Consider the following 21,295-nt stretch of genomic DNA (forward strand, 5'->3'; position numbering starts at 1 on the left):
CTGTGCAGGGCGCTGGGACTCACTCTCAGACTTCTGCAAACAAGCCCTTACCAGAGTCCTGCGGCACTGCACACAATGTACCCCGAATGATTCCCAAGCCCAGACTGCCCCCTGTGTTGTGGTTATGAGGATTTCGATCATGTCCTGTGGGGCTGCGCCTCTGCCAGTCCCCCTATCATTCCAGAGGAAATTATGAAACTTGTTAAGGCCCAGGACTAGACCTTAAATGCTGGCAGTCCATAGGACCCGCAAGAGAGCCGTCAGGTTTGACCTTATGGCCTCTGAGTAGGCCCAAACCAGGTGATATTCTGTTTATTGGCGTCTACTGTGGAAGGAATAAAGTTGTTTCACTCACTCACTCATGCATAATGGTGGCCAGTTGTGTGCCTCTTCACTACTAACATGTTGAAAACTGCTCCGGTTGTCGTCTGTATATTGCGCCTTCCTGTTACTGTATTTGTTTGTGCATGCAAGTTGTCCCACTACAGTATTTCTCTCGTACATGTTGTAGTCAATGCCTCTTTCTTAAACCTAATGACAATGCACAATCCAATTTTTTGAGTTCGCAAATTTAAAAACATTTTGCAATGATAATTGACGAACAAATCGAACAATCTCGGCAGTTTCAACTAACAGTAAGACTTCCACGAAAGAAATGGCTAAGCAATAGTACATAAAATGCAAACTTACTTCATTATCTATGCAAATGAAAACGAATCACAAAATAGCATAATGTGCTGGTGGCAGAACTATAAGAAGTCAGCTTATCTGTATCTGGCTTTTTGATCATGTCGGTTTTTTGGCATCTGTGTACTTCAAATTAAAACAAACTTCCATCTCAAAAGTTGCCAGCGAAGCAACATCCAATTTGTTAAGCAAATGCAAATACGAGAGCGAGAATATTTTCCCTGCTATGAAGATGCAAACATAACATTGAAATGGGAAGAGCTCAAAACTTACGGTCCGATGTCGACTTGAGTATAATAGCCGTCTGTTCCCACGAATGCAACCTGAAAAACTGTGTGTACATGGCGCATTAGATAACCGTTTCGTTAACTTTGAAACTTGCATTTGAATCTCAGTGAGTCAAAACAATAAACATGCATCCTACCGTTAAAATGAGCCATTTTTCTTTCTTTTTCACTTTCGTTCATTCATTCGTTCTTTCTTTCTTTCTATTTCTTCCCTTTGCGTGGCGCTTAGCTTCTATATATCGCCGCGTAATAGCTGTTAGTGCTGACGCTTCCACTTTGCGTGACAAAGCGAAGACCTCTACGCAAATGGTACGATTTACACATTTAAATTAGGTCACTGCCAGCAAGCTCAGCGCCGCCCAACAGCAGCCAGTGCGTGTCGCTTGAAAACGTTCGCGACACATATCCGGCCTAATGTTGTAGACAGGCCTTCCATGCATGCGGCGAGATGTTATGCATAATTTATTCGTGATTTATAACATCAATATTATAGTGATATAATATAGTGACGAATGGATGCGAGGATTTCTAAGATGTTGTTAGTGTTCTTTCAGTTGGTACCTTCGTTGCAATTGCATTGATCAACAGCATTATCTAGACCTTCCTCGCTAATTTTATTGTGCCACTCAACGTTAGAAAGTAACGAATAACTCGAAGTTTCACGTGTTCTACCTGAAATCGTTAAGAGCAAGAAAGACTGTATTAAAATTTCCTGCAGTGAACACACACAAATCATATTTTCATTTCCAAGGAATCGTTTCAGGTATTAGTGCTTGATGGAAATCGGTGGCTCTGTTCTCACAAGAAAAACTTAAACATGTGCAAATTGACTTTTATCATGAAAAATTACACGACGCCCTAAGGTTGTGAGCCTCCTCCGCGAGAAACTTTTTTACGGACTCTTCATTCATATTAGGGACCTATATTATTCTTTACCATAAGACGAATCGCTAGCAGGCATGACCAAGAGCACCAAATATTTCGGCGACATTGCGCACGAAAGATGCATCTGGTGGGTCAGCAAGAGTTGTGTTGGAATTCTTTTTCATTTATCCTATGTTAACATACATCGTACCAAGTGGAACGCCATTTATTCAAAAGCAAGAACCGTCTTATAAGGTCCTATGTTGTTCCAGTTCTGAGCGACTTCCTTTAGGTAAGCTTGACATGTAGGCGAATAACTGACGTAGATGTTTTCATGACTTTTAGGTCATCATCAGCCTGGCTACGCCGCTTCAGGGGGAAGGCCTCTCCCATACTTCTTTCTCCAAGTACCCCCAGTCATGTGCTGAGGGGCCGGGGTTTGATTGTTGTATATATATCGGAGGTGGTGGCGAAGTACAGCACCACGGTGGCCAATCTTGCTGCTCCGGTGAGGGAGTGCGTTACCGTTTCTGGTCACCGGGATTAGGCCACTCTGCAGGCCTGTTAGGCAATTTTATCGACATGCGGATTTTTCTTTTTATACTGGGGTAAAATTGCACAGCACCGGGATTTGAACTACGGTCCTCTTGCATGCGAGGCGCATAACTCTACCTCTACGCCATCGCTTACCTTTAGGTATGTGACTATTATTTGGTTATTTTTCCTTTTACCGCCTTTCTAAGGCCTTTTAAATAGGGTATTAAACCTATTTCGGCAATCTCTAGAGCCTTTGTCACTAAACTCTAGCCATGAGGCAAATAGAAAGCGTTTGTCGTTTAGGTCAATGTATCTAATCTGGTGAAAAAAGCATTGCTGGTCTGGGTCTTTAAAACTCTCTAACAAATTATGCGGCCAGTTCACGATGGATAGTCACTACAGACGTGTTCCCGCATTTCCAAAGCAGGCTACCGCCCTCTTGTTGGGGTGTCGGTCGCAGAAGGTTTCAATATGCATTATAGGTCCATTGAAAAGATCACCATTCAGAGCTGCACGAATGGTAAGAAAAGAAAGAAGCTGATGTACTGTAATTTCCTTTCTCGCCCAACTTAAAAAAGCTGGTGGAAAGCGCTAACGTTAAAGCAGTTTTTCCGTCCCCATTCCAGTTGAAAATAATTGATCAGCGATCTACTACACGATAATGCACACGTCTGCGGAAAACTGCACGTTACACGGTTTTTGAATAGCACAGAAACTAATGTGTACATTTCTATTTTCTCTTGGCAAACAGTATGTCTAGTAGACTGACAGAGTAACAGAGCCGTATGGAGAGCGCTGCTTCACCTATCAGAGGAGGTTTCAGTAAAAAAGTCCGCCTTATATAACCCTTGATGAGCGGCATCGCTAAAATATTTCATGTCACAAAGTATTACTGCTATTTTCTTGAAGGGTTGTACCCATACAAATCAGTTTCATAGTGAATAAAATGCACCATTTTGTAAGGCAGATGTAGATTATAATTTTTAGATTGACCAAGATTTCAATAAATAACCTTATCGAAGCTTTAGCCGTATTACAGTGCAATCAGGACAATCCAGCTTGTGTCAGCGTGAGTTCCAGCAAAAAGAACGTGTTACCTTCGTATTCGCGAAGGTAAACTGATGAACTCCCGGCCGGTCCTGGCGGCTGGCACGTGTCATCGAAGAAGGCGGCCTTCATTTCCAGTGGGATCTCATCGCCTTCAGCCATGGCCAGGTGAAAGAGGTAGGGCTGACCAGGTACTTCACTACCGTTGCAACTCTTGGAAATCTTGAAGTACAGGCTGCAATGGTTTGTCAAAGGTTTCTACTTTGATCTAGAAATGTAAGATTTTAGGTGCCCACTATAACATTCATGTTTGAACCTAAAATGGCGTAATAAAGTTAAATACTAGTCAAACCACGCCGCAAAGCATTGGAGCAATCGAACCTATAAAATGGTGTGTGCTTTATTTCTAGTGTTGCGTTTTGCTTCTTCTTTAGATCTAGCTGGGTTTGCTGTTGCATATTGCCCACAGTAATTGTTTGTTCGCAAATCAATAGCACGACTTGTAGGTCATACTGACATGGCAAGGTACACATTCTTTATTTAGGTGAAATATATTTATTCCTTTTGTAGAATCAGAAACTAGCAGTGAATAACGTGAAACCCAAAGCAGTTCTTGTATATAAGTATTAACGTAAATGAATGTGTATAAAATAGGAAAGTAGGTTGCAGGACAGAATCCGGGAGAAAGGGAATAGCTGAGTGAACTTTGTCATTTTTGTGTTTTAGGCTAACGTTATTGCATGGTTCTAATGCACCCTGCGATAAAGCTTCGGCTTCTTGCTTGCATATCAACACACTATATAAATTTGCTCTACATATTCCCAAGCTATTAGAGCTAAATCGCCGGTGGTCCTCTGGCTAACAAAATTGGATGCAGGAACCATTCCATGTGAAGGGGCATAAGAGGCACCTACCATATAGTTTTAGCTGCGGCAGGAGGCGTGTCCAATATTGGAGCTCACTGTTGCCGTTGGTGTTGGATGAAACTTGTCGTCAATGCACCAAATCAGATGCGTTTTGCAGCTGAACGATCATGTAATCATTATTTTTCTATGCAATACTTGAATCAGGTTGATTGAACCACGAGAGACAAGACCGCACTGGATTCTTGTTTACTTGTGTGTCAAGAACAACCACGTTGTTTAAAAAAATTATCTCTCAAGCAGCTGCCCCACAGATATATCGCACGAAGGCCCCGTCAGTACGAAAATACAGAAAAATACTTCCCATTTCTAAATTTAAATTTTGATTATTCAAAAATTTTATTTGAGAGCGCACTACATTAAAGAAATTTCTTAGGACTAGAAAATACTCTAAGGAGCTAACATGTTGATGACTAAAGAATCCTGAGTGAAATGGTATAACGAGTAGGATGTTTTGCTAGTGAACTACAACGCTCAAATGTCTCATTCAAAAGAGCGGTGCTAAGTTTTGACCATCTTTCAGCATCATTTTTACCGTTGGTATTACGGCGTTTCAGAATTTTCACTTATAAACGTTCATTGTTAAGTTCCCTACACGTCCATTAACCCCATGTCAACTAACATTATAGCGACGCACTTTTAATAATCAGACCTTGCTTCATATTCCAAGGTTCACATAAAGCAATATTGTTATTAAACTCGGCACAGAAGATTTGGTGCAAACATTTGTTTTGAGCTGCGACATGTTGGTCTGGTGCATGCTATGCTGGAACCTGCCTAATTATGTAATTTTTCGAGATAAATGCAGTTATTGCTTGCATGACATGCAATGTAGGTTACATTATTATATGCCAGCTGTCTTTGAAGGAATGCTAACGAATAATAGGAGACGCTGAAGATGTGGTACGAGCTCAAAAGTTCAGCGATTAATTACGGCCTGAAGCGAACGTGAATCGTCTGCTTTTAGAACCAGTGAGTTCCTCCCTTCAATAATCTTACCAAATTACAATGTATTGCAAAATATAATGCAGTTGCCGAAACTGCCACAATAAAGCAGGTGCACAAGGCAACCACGTTGACAAGGCAGGATAGTACATGCATGTTTGTCATATCGGCTGTCAATGCAGCGCGGTTTTCTTGTATCTATTTTAGCAAAACGCCTATCTTTTGTTGTTGAGTTTGGGCTAACGCCGAGTCTCTTATACATTAATTTTGTACTTCAATTTATGAATCCAGTCCTAGCAACAATCTTTCCCGCCACCAAATATGTCTGATCCTTCTGAGAATATTTATTTCCTTGGACATGCAACGTAAGCCACATAGTGTATGCTGCAATGTTCATGTTTATTTTATTGAAGGTACTTAGCTGCTGTAGTTATCAAGGAATTAGATGGTTTTGTTTGTGCAAAATACTGTGATATTTTAATGAGTTCCCCATCATTACAGTGAGCTAGTTTCAATGTAAAATAACCTGTGGTATTTTCTGTACTTACCTTTGTGAAAGTAAAAAAATAACTAAGCAAAATATTGTTTGTACTGTTCATGCGAGCAGGAAATATTTCATTTGCAGTGTATAAACGATGTATTTTCATTGAGTTTTCATAGAGGACAAATTTTCCAAAAAATTGTGTAAGTAACCAATACTATTTCTTCTCTAATAGATATGCATGCCATCTTGCATGAATGGCTTTGATATGAGAGTTGTATACTTACAATTCTATTCTGTCGAGGCTTCTCCTAGATGGTTAAAAGACAAGAAGAAATAATGTTAAATTTCAGTGTTAAGCTGGTCCACTACCGCAAATGCGTCAAAAATCAGACGTCAGTGCCGTTTATAAATACGATGATATGCATCGTAGGTGATCGTGTTCTACTTGTCCTTTCTGCCTGCTGTAGATTCTTATTCTATTCCGAGCTGCCACATCCACTGGAAGGCTTTTTCATGATGGTAAGTATCGCTCTTCTTTGTTTTTGCCATACATTACAAAAGCAAGCCGAATTTTTACAGGAAAGATTGTGTGCTAAGCCGCACATAAAACGTAGCGATAAACTAAAGCGGAAGTACCTTTGTATGAAACCTCTTAGCATGAAAAACCTGTAAAAACCTCTGGAAAACCGCACTGTACTGTATGCGGTATACCGCGGCCTTAAAGGGACACTAAATGAGGGGGGGGGAATACAAAGTCAAGCTGAAGTGATAAATTAGTGCTCGAGAATCTCTAAGGCGTCAATATTATAGCAAACAGAGCTCCAATAATCGAGAAATTGAAGTAAATGCAGAACATGATTAGACACTCTCCCGGGGCATTCAAACACTTGCCCGATGACGAAAGCACTGCTCAGTTCAATTCTGTCACTAGTACTCAACTAGTAGTTGCAGAGAACATCCTCGTATTGTATTATGAGATGAAATAAAATGCTACTTGTCCAGTTTCATTTCATGCTCTGAAAAAATATCTCATTGAAATTACCATTGACAACGACGCGGCCTGTTGAAGGGTTTCGTTTTCCTTCGACTCTGCGCCGCCCACGCTTTCGCATTTCAGTATTTTCCTGATCGCGTAGTGCTGCGCTGGTTTTGCTGGCTGGTGAAACTCGCACAATGTGCAAGTAGCAGAGAATTCAACTTCCATGTGACGTCACGGGATGCTGAAATGGTCTACGCTACTTGACAAAAAAGCAGTTGCTGCGCCCAATCCGCCGTCTTCTAGCCACCATACCGCCGCTCTGTCTTGGCTCGGTGCCACCCTCTGCGGGCGCCGTTTTAGTGACCGATGGCAGCAAAGGACGGTGATGGCCTATGCAACGTCACCACTCCCCCTGGTCGGGTGGCGGGACATTTGAATTTAGAAAGAGGTACTCGGATCGTTCACATAGAATTTTATAGTAAACTAAGTTTCTTCTTGGCACTAAACAACCGTTTCGAGGTTTCTGGCATGGTACCTAAACAGTCCCCGTCGACTTAGTATTTACCTTCAGGGTCCCTTCGACGAGGAGCGTTCTTTACACGCCTTTTCGAATCTATCCTGAGTGCAACGCGTAAGTTCATTAAGTAGATGCAATACGCCTGTGAAGTGAGGAGCTGTTTATTTACCTCTATTTTATTTTTTTCAGCTCCAGTTCATTTAGTTTCGCGCTTTTGGTGCGTTTGTCCAATGACGTGGCACCCGCCAAGTAGCAGTAGTTCCCGTACTAATCTCCATTGGACGGCATCAGATGCAAAAGTAAATGACAAACATATGTAATTTTGGTGTTTAGACCATATGGAAAGACTGCGTATAGAGGCGAAACGTGCGAAAGGGGTGAATGGGCGACATTATAAATGAAAGCAATTCGCTTTTACAAACATGGCTTAGAATATACACAACGAATTCCGAACAATATCATGCATAATATACGAAGAAAACACCCAGTTTCTAAGCATTCTCCCATTCTTAGGCCTAATTCCTTGCACTTTAGCAAAACAAATGCATGGGCGATAGTACACATTATCTACACAACTTGGCATAGGCCGACGCGATTGCACGCTACAAACACCGGTGGCCACGACACAGGCTCCCAGACAGAATGGACATTCGCAGAATGCCTTCTGCTTGCAGTCAAGACAAATGCGCCGGTAGAAAGCCTGTTTTCGCTAATCCAAATGACGGAATTTTCTAGTTACGAAGAGATGCCGGTTTTTGAACTCCACAGCGTTATCTTTTGCGCGTCATGCGGGTGCAAGAAACATGCTTTCGTTATCACTCTTGGCAGTTGTTCGTTACGTTTTCAACAAGCGTGAGAACCGAATGAAAGTATATGTAGCAGGGAGGGGGGGGGAGGGGGACATAGAAAGCGTCACAAATGTGGCCCCGTAAGATTTACTAGCTGCGAGACTAACTGCATCACCCTGCCGAGCTGCTTTTTGATAACTGCGTCGGAACGGCGGTTGCGGCCATCGGGCCTTAATGTACCCCAAAAATCACTGCATTTCCACTCTGTGAAGAAGGATGACCAGCGAAGCTGCGATGTGGGTTTCTTAATGCGAACCCCATATCCGCCGTGAGTCGGCCCGGCATTGCACTAACTTCGGGATCGGCCCACGTATATGGAGTGCTAACGCACGCTTCACCTCGTCGCGGTTCGCCCCGGCATTACACTATCTTCGGGATAGGCGCACGCATTGGGAGTGCTTAGCGCCTTCTTCACGTCCACCGCTGGTAAGCCCAGTATTGCATTATGTTCGGCATCGGCCCACGTATGAAAAATTGTAGGTCTACCCGAGAACATGATCCGCCAGATCCTAGCCATAGATAGCGTTGCTGTGAAAGTGCCGATATTAGTTACAAGGCAGTTGGAGGCCAGAGAAAGCGTCAAAAAATTGTGCCGCTATGTTAAACTGCCTAACCACAGATGAGCTGCTTTTTAGCAACTGTGTCACATCGCCGGGTGCGGCGAGTGCGCCAGAAAAGCAACAAAAAGTTCGCTAAGTGTTACTCTTGTAACACAAGAAGGCGAAACAGTGCTGCCCATTAAGTAACGCATGAAGCCATATAATCGGGGTTTGATCTCTTTCAATACATAGCAAGCCACAATGGGGTGTGCACGTGTGGCAGTAAGGCGACCCCTTCACTAAGGCGCAGTGTCACACGCTCCTTAGCCATTGGCGTATTTACGCGGCCGTCATCGCGAGCCGCAAGAGCATGCATGTCCTCCACCGGTCGCCGCCGGAAACCGCCACCACTCCGGCTGTGACGTCAATGCGCAGAACACGTGCGTACGTTTTTACGCGGAACACCAGGCACGACAGCAATTTCTTACACCTAACACTGTTTACGTGTGGGAATGCGAAAACCTTCTACCGTTTCTAGACCTCGCAACGTCATCAACGCGCTCCCATTGTGCACTCATGACCTGGTGACACCTCCTCCACACCGTCACGTGCGCCACACAATGACGCAGGCACTAGTCAGCGAGATGGCTGCGACGTGGCATGTGCTATCAGACACGCACTAGGCCCACCTTCCGCAAGCTAGAACCGTGGAGCTTCAGGGAAGCGTGCTCGTCGCGCACCGCAGAGGTCCGGGTCCGATTACCATCCAGAACAAAATTTCTCAAATTTCTTTTCAAAGCCAATAATTCACTTTATTTAGAGGAACCTCTCGGGGAAACGCGACGTCAGTCCGGGCATTTTCTTGACATGTTCCTATTCTTTACGGCATCAGAAATTTTTCGTCACGGCGCAGTTTCGCCAAGGGCACCGCCAACATAGACACCTAAGGCTTTCGCCTGAATAAATTGAAGCAACATGGTTATAACGGCACGTTTTGATGACACGACACAGAAATAATGCACACAGTACAGTCGCTGATTAATAAGCAGTCCTGTGTGCAGTCTTTCTGTGTCCTGTCCTCAAAACGATCTGTTAAAATTATGTTCCATCAAGCCAGCAACCAACTGGCCCATCTAAATCTGTTAATCGCCTTAATGAGTTACAGTGACGTTGAGACCCATAGAAAGCCTCGCAAACATGTCGCACTGCAATTCAGCACATGCCAAACTAACTGGATGCAACTGGTAAGATGTTTTCCGCTAACTGCATCACAACGCTCCATGCCGTGCCGCCAGCCTAAATTGCTTGAAATGCAGCGCAGACTGAGAAAACAAAATTTCTCACCTTGCCGTAGACCAATATCAGCGCAGTGGTGCCGTGTCGAAGTGCAGAAGTTTCTTTAAATAAGCGGAGCCATCAGCGCGGCATGAAGGAGGAAGCCTTCCCTTCTCCCTCCTTTACACAAAGACACCTGCTTTCTTATTCCGCACTGTTATGCTGGGAGACCGTACTAGTAGAACGAGTCACCTTTCAGTATCTGTAGTTCTGGAAACCGTTCCGTGCCATTCAAACGCTCACCTTTCATCGCACACAATGTGCTTTACTCGCGCTTCAAAAGAGGGCAACACAAGGCACCGTCAGCGGCTGATATAAAACAACTTGACGGCGAACAACTCGAGCAGCGTGCGGCGACAAAGGCGTTTTTCGAATTTTCGCATATAATATTTCTTGTATGTAGAATACAATTGGCAATATTTATGGCACGGTTCCTTGTGAATCACGTAACAAAGTTTCAATGCACTGAAAGCCAAAATTAGCATATATCAGACGTGTTGTATGCTCATCCACGTTTCGATGTGTCCATATACAAGGCATGTACAACGGGCAGAAGACAGACATACAAGATGAAGCGCGTGCGCGGACATAGGCTATCGTCGTCTTCGTCAGTGCTCTCATCGTCGTTCGCTAGTGCTGCGCTTCTTAGCTCGGCCCCCAGCGGCCAAGACGCTGTTCCGGCGCTTGGTAGGTTTTAGTGATATCGCTTCAGTCGAGCGAGGGGATCGATATCAAAGGAGGATCGCGGCATGTAGGTATTTTCAGACGTGAAGGACGTGAAGGAAGGCCTCTATCATTCGTTGGAATGTGGCGGCGCATTGCATAGCCCGAATGGTACCACCTTAAACTGATAGAGCCCATCAGGTGTAATAAACGCCGTCTTTTCATGATCCATGTCAACTGCAATCTTCCAATACCTGGCATGAACGTCTATCAAAGAAAAATACTTGGCACCACTGCGACAGTCAAGAGCCTCATCTATATGAGGTAAGTGGTACACGTGTTTTTTTGTTACTCGGTTAAGATTCTGATAGCCTAACAGAAGCGCCAGCTGTTGTCCTTCTTCCCAACGAGCACGACCGGAGATACCCATGGACTTGAAGAAGGTCAGATGGTATAACGGGCACGCATTTAGTCAACTTTCTTTTCTGTAATTTGGCACTCAGTGGAGGAGACACGATAGGTAGTTGGCGTATGGATTTCACCTCACCGGTGCGCATCCGATGCTTGACAACTTTTGTTTGGCCCAGTGGTGGGTCACTGAGGTCAACAATGTCCTGTTGCGACATGAACAGGCTCCGGAGCGCGTGCACATGAGCGGCCGGAAGGTCAGTGGCGATGATAGTCGTTATGTTTTCTAATGTCGTATGGTTGGAATCAACAGCAGCAGGAGATGGTGCAGCAGGATCAGGTAAGACGGAAACATGATAGTCGGACGCTGGAGCTAGGACTGCAAGAGTGATACCCTGGGGTATCTCTTGAGGGCTTAGTCCAAATTCACAATAAGGAGACATGCGCCATTGCTCTTTATACCTGTGACCGAGTGCGGGAACATGACATTTTGCTAACAGAGGACGAGAGCGTTGGGCAAAATGTTGTAATCGCCATCGTCCTCAGGGGGATGTGGAGAGACGTCGATGTACGTCACGGCTATAAGTGGTAGATGAATGTAAGCGGCGGAACAGCGCTGACTCGGCGCAGGATCAGAAGACTCAATGGCGTGAGGTAAGGCGAGCTGGATAATCCCTGCTGAGCTTTAACCCCTGCAGAGAAAGTCAAGTCCTAAGCTTGACGAAGTCCTAAGTCCTATGTGGGCGGGCACTGATCCAAGACGTAAAACAAAACTCAAGTGTGGCGTCCGTCAGTGGTGACACGGGCCAAACCAGAAACAGCCGGAGTCGCACCATCGGCTACGGGGACTACAGCGATCGCAGCAGGACTAAGAACTTTCTTCGTACGAATAAGGAGGTTTCAGTTCATGACCAATATATGGGTGCCGATCTCAATGAGTGCGACGACAGGTACACCCTCCACGTCTACGTTGATGAGGTTGTGATGTCCAGGTGGCTTGAGCAGATGAATTTCGTGTCGGGTCATGGTGGCAGGCTCAGCTCTCGTAGCAGCGCCCGCCAGTGTTCCGATAAGCGGCGAGAGTATCAGGGGGAAGGAGGGCGACGTGGCAGAGGTGAGTGGGGCAGGTGTCGGGATGCCGAAGGAGAGCAATTATATCATGGTGGTAATGATGGCGGAGCGCTGTCGTCGTCATTGCCTTCCGTCCCTCGAAAACTACCACCTGACGTCAGATGCTGTGATAGCTCGGCCAATGCTGTGAGTTTCAAGCACTGCGACAATAGCGGTACATGTGTACAACATGTGCAAAACAGGAACAGGTGGGCATGTCATCAAAAGTGCGCCATTCTTCGGAATTCTGATAACGAGGATGAACGGATAGGCTTCTGTATAACTCAGGTGCGGTGGGTGGGCGGTAGTCAGGTCCGTTGACTGGGCAAAGCGTCTGTAATCCTGCGTTGGCTAGTTCTTCTCGCACAACGGTTTGGATGGAGGAATTGGTTGCATGAGACTCGTCGTGGTTACGCACCTGAAGGGGAACTGGGGAGGCAGCTGCAATCTCGCAGCGGATGATGGGCACAATATTGTCGGATGCAGCAGGAACAGCTGGAAGGGTGAGTAGGAGGTCTTTGCAAGGATACATTGCAGCCGTGTTCGGAAGAGGTGCGAAGTTCGGAGTAACTGGCGACTTTTCGCTTTTTCAAAGCGCTGGCATTCTTAGATGACGTTTCGCACTGCGGATGAGCTCCTAAAAACCGGAGGTGTAAAGACGCATCCGCAATACCTTTGAGGATATGCGGAAGCTTTTCCGTTTCAGGCATCACGTTATCCACTTTGCGGCAAAGCGCCAGAATGTCCTGGATGTAGGTCACATAGGACTTGGTGCAAGTCTGAGCTTGGCATGCAGGTTCTTTGTGCGGAGCATGACGGCGTCCGATGGGCTTGCCGAGCAGATCGATGGGCATTTGCTTACATACCTCCCAACTTGTAAATTCTTGTTTGTGGTTCAGAAAGCCCACTTCTGCCGTGCCCGCCAGGTAACATGATGTTCGCTAGCATATGACTCAGGTCCCCGTTGTTGCTAGAGCTGGCCCTTTCTTAAAGTTGAAGCCAATGTTCGACGTCGGTGTTGTGAGAGCCGGAAAAGGTACCTGGGTCACGCGGTTGTGTGAAGACGATGGGGCGGCTGGTGGCGGGTGGTTGAGGCACGGTTGGTGACCTGCCCAAAACATTGTGGTCCCGAACTTGCACTGGCATTGTAGAAGCTGCGAAGGAGCGTCCACTGCATAAATCCGTCTTGGAACTCGAAAAACCCACACTCTCTACCAAAATGTTACTGGGAGAAAAGACGTTCGACTATATATTTACAAGATATATACAAAGGACACAAGACAGGCGTGCAAGATGGAACCGGTGCGCACGCCTATCGGCGGTCGTCGTCTTCGTCGTCAGTCCTCTCACGATCGTTCGCTACTGCACCGCCTCGTAGGAATATGAAAGCTAGGGGCCTAGGCGGAGCAATCTTAATACAGTTTGTGGAGACAACTGTGCAGCAATCGGATATTTTGTCAGATCAAGATTTTACCACATTGAAGTTTTTACTGCATACTTAAAGAGAAAAAGTTCACGTCTGAAATAGTAAGTCCAAACGGCATTGAAGGGGCTGCTTCAAACCATGCCAGTGACAGCAAAGTAAGCCGTGAAGAATCGATCTCCGTCGTGAGTGAGAACATAAATATGTTTGTGGTCAAATGGAAAGGTAAAAAAGCTGTAACTTCGTTTTCCAGTGCTGTTGTAATAAACCATATTTCTTCATGCAAGTGCTGGTCGAGGAATTAAACGAAAGAATTTAACATCAATTCCACTGTGTGAAGGTGAATGACAAGAATGAATGAAGTGAGCGACCCAGAATATTGAACAAATGTTCGAACATATTTGTTGTCGTAATCTGTGGTTATCGTCGTGATATAGGTACGCACACACATTCGTGAATCACCTCTGTTATTAGATGTGCCTGTCACGTAAGACAATGAATGGCTCATAGACCCTGAAGCAATGGCTCATACCCCCGTAAACTCGGCCTCCCCATTACGACGACAGAAGAGAAGTGAAATTATATGCTGGATGGATGAGCTGCAACGGAGCGAGTTGTGGGAGACGACAACGCTCTAGCCATTGCTACCGATGTAGTATCTTTTTGCACAAAGGCACAACGGAGCCAGCTATGGAAGAAGATCACGAAGACGAACGCGCGAGCAGTGGCACTAGCGCAGTGGCGCGGTTTGCGCCGAGCATTATTTACCATTCGTTTTTGAAAACGTTACGCAAAACATCTTTTTTCCAAAACGTCTGTTGTGTTGTGCTACCCTTGTGCCTGTGACCTTTTTGGGTCCCACGTGTGACAAGGGTAGTTCAGGGGCGTGCTACAGGTTTCCGAGCCCACAGGGGTATGTGCATTGAGCTTGGACCCTTTCTGCACTATCACGACGATCGACCCACGTGATGGTCTGTTTTTGCCGACATCTCGGACGCATCATTTTCCAGATCTTAGTCATAGACTACTAAGCTTAAAAATATTACCGTACCTGGTAAGTGTATGAGAATATAATCAATTGATTAGGACACTGGACTTCATCGACAGGTATATTTCATATGCTAGGACGAAGGTCAAATCTAGGAAATGGGCAGTTGGGTTGCTCAAAAATTTTCTCAACATGACTGTCTGTAATGCGTGGCCTGAATACTGTCGCGATGCAACAGCTTTGCACCTACAACAAAAAGAGGTGCCCTCTCTCCTGTGTTTCAAGCGGAGACGTAGGCAAAACATTAAACCATATCTAACCCATATCGAAATGGTACCAGGAAACAAAGGTATGAAAGTTGAGCAGCAACTGCAGAGACCAGGCCAGCCTAGCTGCCTGACGGAGACACGACAGAATGATTTTGAACACTTCCCAGAATGTTGTAAAATTGAAAACTCAATGCTATGCAGGAACAAAGGCTGCAAAGCAAAGTCGAGAATTTGGCGTATGAAATGCAATGTTTTCTTGTGCCTGCAAATGTAAAACTGTTTGCTTTATTTTAGCCATGCTCCCAACTAATGTACACTTTGTAGACACTCACTTGTGGAGTTTAATATTAAAAAATGTTGCGAGACTCTTTTCTCTGCACTTCTGAAAGCTAATATCAAACGAAGCGTAAAATTGATTCAGTTTTCCTGGCCTACATATTTTTCAGTAGAGAGGAGGTTAAGTGCGGTTTTTAGCTCCTTTTTTTGTCTCTTACGGTATTTGTTTTTTGTATTTGTATTTGTATTTGTTTGAGCCCTGTTCAGTTACGGGCTCGGGGGAGGGAATTTTCTCCTGCTGTGTCTGTAATGTGACGTAATTTCGTGAAAGGTTATAAGTTTATCTTTGAAGGGGCAATCCTGCGGGAGAGCCGGACCACTACCTCGGACGCGGTTCGTGAATTCACGCGCCAGGCAGTTGGCCCGCTCGTTAGGGTTGCAACCCGCTCGGTTAGTTGCATCGTCCATGTGGGCCGGGAACCATGCTATGGAATGACCCGCAGTTTCTTCTCGCGTATTAATATGTAAGCATCTGTTCACGATGTCGGCTGCGTGTTTACAAACTAGAGCGGACGAGAAAGCCCTGACCGCCGTGCGCGAATCGGAGAAAATGGACGCCGGGCATTTTGCGGCTTGAAGAGCAAAGGCTATCGCGGTTTCCTCGGCCTCGTTCACGTGTTTAGCGTAGATTGATGCGGCGCTGATAAGTGTTCCGCGGGCGTCAACGACCGTGATTGCAAACCTGTCTTCGCTACCATATTTGGCCGCGCCAACTAAGAGTGCATCTGCCCCGTAAGGATCGATTCGTCTAAGGATGGCTCTAGCCAGCGCTCTTCTGCGACCTTCGTTATATATCGGGTGTATGTTCCTCGGCACGGGCTCAACCTTTATACCTGCATGGGCTAATTTAGACAGGGGGTGTCGGTTGAGCGGTGCCAGTATAGGGAGTCGACCAGCTTCATCAAGAATCTTGATTCCCGGCTTAGTTGACGAAAGCCTGGAGATCTCTGCAATAAACTGTGTTTCAATTAATTCGTCTGTGGTATTGTGAATTCCGAGTTCAAGTAGTTTTAATGTGCTAGCGGGTTGTGCACTACCGAATATTCTTTTGACGTCGGACCTGATTAGCGTGTTGAGTTTGTTCTTTTCAATTTTGCTCCATTTGAGGTACGGTGCCGTGTAAGTAATGTCACTGATGAAGAAAGCTTGGAAGACCCTGAGTAGGTTGTTCTCCTTGAGTCCCCCCCCCCCCCTTTTGCTTGCAATTCTAGTTATGAGCCTTAGTATATTTTTCGCCTACGCGCCCAGCTTGTTTAGAGCTTCTGTATTACAGCCTTTGGCGTTGATTAATATTCCTAAAACTTTGATGGAGTTCACCCTCGGAATGGGGTGCCCTCCCCGTGTTGTAATTTCGATTGGCAGCGTTTCCAGAGGCTCGAGCTTCCTAACGCCCTGCCTCGACTTTCTGTAGAGAAGGAGTTCTGATTTGGTCGGTGACAGCTTGAGACCCGTGCATGTAAGAAATTCTTCCGTTACATCTATGGCCGCCTGGAGAGATTGCTTTAGATCGGCAAAAGATCCCCCCGGGGACCAGATTGTGATATCGTCTGCATAGATTGCGTCGCCTATTTTTGGGAGTGCGGCCAGCCTGTCGGAGAGCTTATGCATGGCGATATTAAATAGTAGCGGGGATAGGACCGAGCCCTGAGGGGTTCCGCAGTTGCCCAGTTCGTACTGACCGCCCGAGATCGTGCCCAGTCGAAGGAACGCTTTCTTTTTCGGATAGGAACGAGAGAGTGAAATTTCCGCCCTAGGTTGAGATGGGAAATTTCGTTCAAGATGTGTTCATGAGCCACATTGTCAAAGGCCTTAGCGAGGTCGAGTGCAATGATACCTCGTACTTCCCGCGTCTCGTTATCGAATATAGATCTTTTCAGGATGAGCATTGCGTCCTGTGTGGAGAGTCCCTTTCTAAAACCTATTAGGTTATGCCCAAATAGTTCGTGGTTTTCTACGTGTTCGACGATTCGATTGTGTACTGCATGTTCTGCCACTTTGCAAATGCACCATGTTAGAGAGATGAGACGCAGGTTATTTATGTGCGGAGGTTTCCCCGGCTTGGGGATGAGCACAACCTTGGCGGTGCGCCATTCCGATGGGACCTGCCCCGAGCTCCACACCTCGTTTATCTCTGCCGTTAGGATTTCGATGGCCTTGTCGTCCAGGTTCTGGAGGAGCTTGTTGGCGACCCCGTCTGGCCCCGGGGTCGATCTTCCATTTAGGTTGAAGAGTACGTCTCTGATTTCTGAAATCTTAAAAGGTTCGTCTAATTCTGGCCTGTCTAGCCCCGTGTAAGCCGCTCTCGCGCTTATGCCTTGCGAATCTCCTTCTTTGACGGGTAGGTAAGTTCGCGCCAGGTCGTTAACAATTACATCGTTTGTGAGGCCCGAGGGGACCTCCTAATGTATGAGCCTATGGACGGCGAGATTTAGCGCATTCCGGGACTGTTTATCGTTTAGGAGGCTTTTAAGCAGATTCCACTTACTACCTCTTCTCATGCGACCGTCCGTTTCGTTGCACGTTTCGTCCCACTGTTGCAGGGCCAGTTGCTTGGAATAGCACTCTATTTCCTTGTTTAGTGACGTCAGTTTTGCTCGTAGTAGGTGATTTAATTTCTGTATTTTCCACATCTCTCCAAGAGCGTGTTTAGCCTCCAGGAGTTGTGCTAACCGAGAGTCCATTTTGGGGACTTCAAGTTTTGTGCTGATTTCTCTGGTCGCGTTTTGACGGCCTGTTTGAGATCGGTAATTAGTTCTTTCAAGGATTCGCTTGAGGGGGCAGTTTCGGTTCGAATTTTCTGGAAAAGATACCAATCGACGTATTCGTATTTGACCGGAGTTTTGTGTTTGACCTGCACCGCGATTTTGAGAACGTAGTGGTCACTACCCAGGTCCTCCTGGAGATTATCCCACGTGCCCTCGATATTTCGGAAGAATGTGAGGTCTGGCGTTGTGTCTCGACTGACCAAATTACGCCTTCTAGTGGGAAACCTAGGATCTGTAACAAGCGTGTGGTTAAAATCGGCTGCACATCCGGCAATGTTTGTGCCCTTCTTGCTGTTAAAGCCGTATCCCCATTCCCTGTTTGGAGCGTTGAAGTCCCCCGCAATTAAGAGGGGCGCGTTTCTGGCTGCCCTGATTGCGGAATGGAATAGTGCATTAAAGTCTCTGTTCTTATCTGCAGGCGAACTGTAGACGCTAAGAATAAAGACATTCGCGTTGCTCGATCTACTGGGCACGAGCTCGATCAGTTGTGCTTCTAGTCCGCTACGATATTTTGGAACGGTGTGCTCCACAAAGGAGACACAAGGCTAAACAGGAAGCTCAAAAAGAAAATCGCAGAGATAACCAAGGAGGCGGAGGAGTATGCGGCTCAGCTGACTAGGCAAAACTGGCAACAGTTTAGCGAATCCCTAAACGGAACGCTTAGCACGGCAAAAACATGGCACATACTCAAGGCGCTCCTGGACCCAACAAAAACAAAATCTGAAAACAATAAGGCCATACACCGCCTGGTACACCAATTCGAGGGACCGGACTCGGAACTGCTAGAGCAGGTCAGAGTCAAATGTTTCGGACATGACCACCCGGCGTCCTACACACAACAATACAAAGGGAAAGAAAACGAGCTGCTGGACAGGCCAATCACAAAAGAAGAGGTGTACGCGGCCATAAGAAGCGTAAAAAAGAATACAGCAGCGGGCGCGGACAAAATCAGAAATTCACTTATTCGAAACCTAGGGGACGAACAGGTGGAACAACTCACCGCCTTCCTCAACCAACACTGGGCTGCGGAAACGGTACCAGAGGAATGGAAACACGCCGAGATTGTAATGATTCCCAAACCAGGTAAAAAGCTACAGGTAACAAACTTACGACCAATCTCCCTGACATCGTGCTTAGGCAAATTATATGAGAGGATAGTAACAAAAAGACTACAACATTGCATGGAGGAAAACGAGCTATACCCCCATAGTATGTTCGGTTTCCGATCCAAGCTTTCGACACAGGATGTCCTTCTCCAAATTAAACATGAGGTTCTCAGCAACATACCATACAACGGAGAACACATTTTAATGGCGCTAGACATAAAAGGAGCTTTTGACAACGTAAGCCACGCGGCAATCCTGGAGGGCCTTAACAGCGTAGACTGCGGGAAGAAAGTACACGGATACGTCAAAGCTTTCCTCTCCAATAGAACAGCAACAATAGGTTTGGGAGAGATTCGATCACAAAAATTCCCCACACCAAACAAGGGGACACCCCAAGGTTCAGTAATTTCCCCGATACTCTTTAACATCGCTATGATTGGCCTAGGGCATAAACTAAGCAAAATCGAAGGCATAAAACACGCCATTTATGCAGATGACATCACTATCTGGGCCACTAAAGGCTCGCTGTGCCAAAAAGAAAGCTATCTGCAAGAAGCAGCCACTTGCGTGGAAGAATACGTCGGGGAAAGAGGCCTTGAGTGCTCCACGGAGAAATCCGAGCTTCTGAGAATTACACGGGGCAAGAAAAGCAAAGAAAGCCTTAACATATGGCTAAAGGGGCAGCCGATACCCGAAAGCCAACAAATCAGGATCCTTGGAATGTGGGTGCAATCCAACCAGCGCTGCACCCACACGCTGAAAACACTCAAGCAGTCAACAACCCAAATAACACGCATGATCACGCGGGTGTCACAAAAGAGATATGGGATGAAAGAAGGAGACACACTTAAGCTGGTTGGCAACCTGGTGGTCAGCAGGGTCGAATACTCACTCCCGTACTTCAACTGCACCAAACAGGAAATACAAGAAGCGGACACAATTTTACGCAAAGCGTACAAAACAGCACTTCACCTGCCGAACAATACATCGACAGAGAAACTAATGGCACTTGGTTTAAGCAACACCTTCGAAGAATTAAAAGAAGCCCAAAGTATCGCACAGCTCATGAGACTCCAGCAGACCAAAACGGGAAGGGAACTGCTAATAAGGCTAGGCTTCGCGGAATCTATCAAAGAAACCCAAAGAACGGAGGGGATTCCTGATGAATATCGGAAAACATACACTGTTAGCCCCCTACCCAAAAACATGGACCCAAACCTCCACACGGCGCGAAGGGACGCAAGGGCGAAATACGTCGAAAAGTACCTGGCCACAAAAAACACAACAGTATACACAGATGCTGCAGTATACGCCAAGCAAAGAGGCACAAACATAGTAAAGACAGCTGCGATAGTAATAAGCCAGGACTACAAAGAGATCAGCAGCGCGTCAATGAAGGACTGCTCGGTAACGGAAGCTGAGGAAATAGCCGTAGCTCTAGCGGCAGTGGAGGGCTACCGATCCGAAAGGTCTTTAACGATACTCACCGACTCGCAAGCTACGTGTCGGAATTACATGAACGGCAGAATAGGACGCAGAGCGCTTCACATCCTCCGCTCCTGCAGGGCTAACAACAAAGTCAGGCATACAATTTTCTGGGTACCGGGACACGCTGGAATAGAAGGGAACCTAAGGGCGGACAAGGCAGCTCGAGAGCACACAAACCGAGCGGCCACAAGCACCGACCCTGAGGAACCCATACCAGTCAACCCAAGCTACTCAGACATTTTGAATTACTATAAGGGGGTCCGAATCAAATACCCTCCACCCCACAACAGCCTAAATCAGCATGAAGCAACCTCTTGGAGGAGGCTGCAGACAGGAACATATCCAAACCTAAACACACTAAGCAAGATGTTTCCCACCCAGTATAGAGACATTTGCCCCTGGTGCGGCGCCAAGCCCACCTTATATCACATTACATGGGAATGCGTTCAGAATCAACAATTCCTTCAAATAAAAGACCCGAGTGCGGAGCAGTGGGAGAGGGTGCTCTCCAGCAGCGACCCGAAAGTCCAGCATGGACTAGTAAGGCACGCTCGCCGAGTAGCCACCCTCAGTGGTGCCCTGGAATAGGGACGTCGACCCTGCGCAGATGGGGAAGAAGACCGTGAAGACGGCCGACCGCATCTGCCACCGCTAATTTCTAACCAATTAGAGCAAATAAAGTTTTTCCTCCTCCTCCTCCTCCTCGCTTCGCCTTTGTACGCTACTGCGCGTTATCCCGACAGAGTA

At 46.2% G+C, this 21,295-nt stretch overlaps 1 protein-coding gene across 2 annotated transcripts in view; it reads right to left on the reverse strand.

Moving 5' to 3' along the window:
- Positions 1-21,295, reverse strand: part of LOC142584100 (UPF0462 protein C4orf33 homolog) — a 143,704-nt gene that overhangs the window by 99,157 nt on the left and 23,252 nt on the right. Inside the window, exons 3-5 of one of the 2 annotated variants that reach the window (XM_075694272.1) lie at positions 6,059-6,082; positions 3,473-3,657; positions 961-1,018 (exon numbers count right to left, since the gene is read on the reverse strand). In XM_075694272.1, coding sequence (XP_075550387.1) covers positions 961-1,018; positions 3,473-3,657; positions 6,059-6,082 — 267 coding nt within the window. The remainder of the gene's footprint in view (positions 1-960; positions 1,019-3,472; positions 3,658-6,058; positions 6,083-21,295) is intronic. The other variant, XM_075694273.1, reaches the window with a different exon arrangement.

This window comes from Dermacentor variabilis, chromosome 6, assembly GCF_050947875.1.
Source record: "Dermacentor variabilis isolate Ectoservices chromosome 6, ASM5094787v1, whole genome shotgun sequence".
NCBI classification, from domain to species: Eukaryota; Metazoa; Arthropoda; class Arachnida; order Ixodida; family Ixodidae; genus Dermacentor; species Dermacentor variabilis.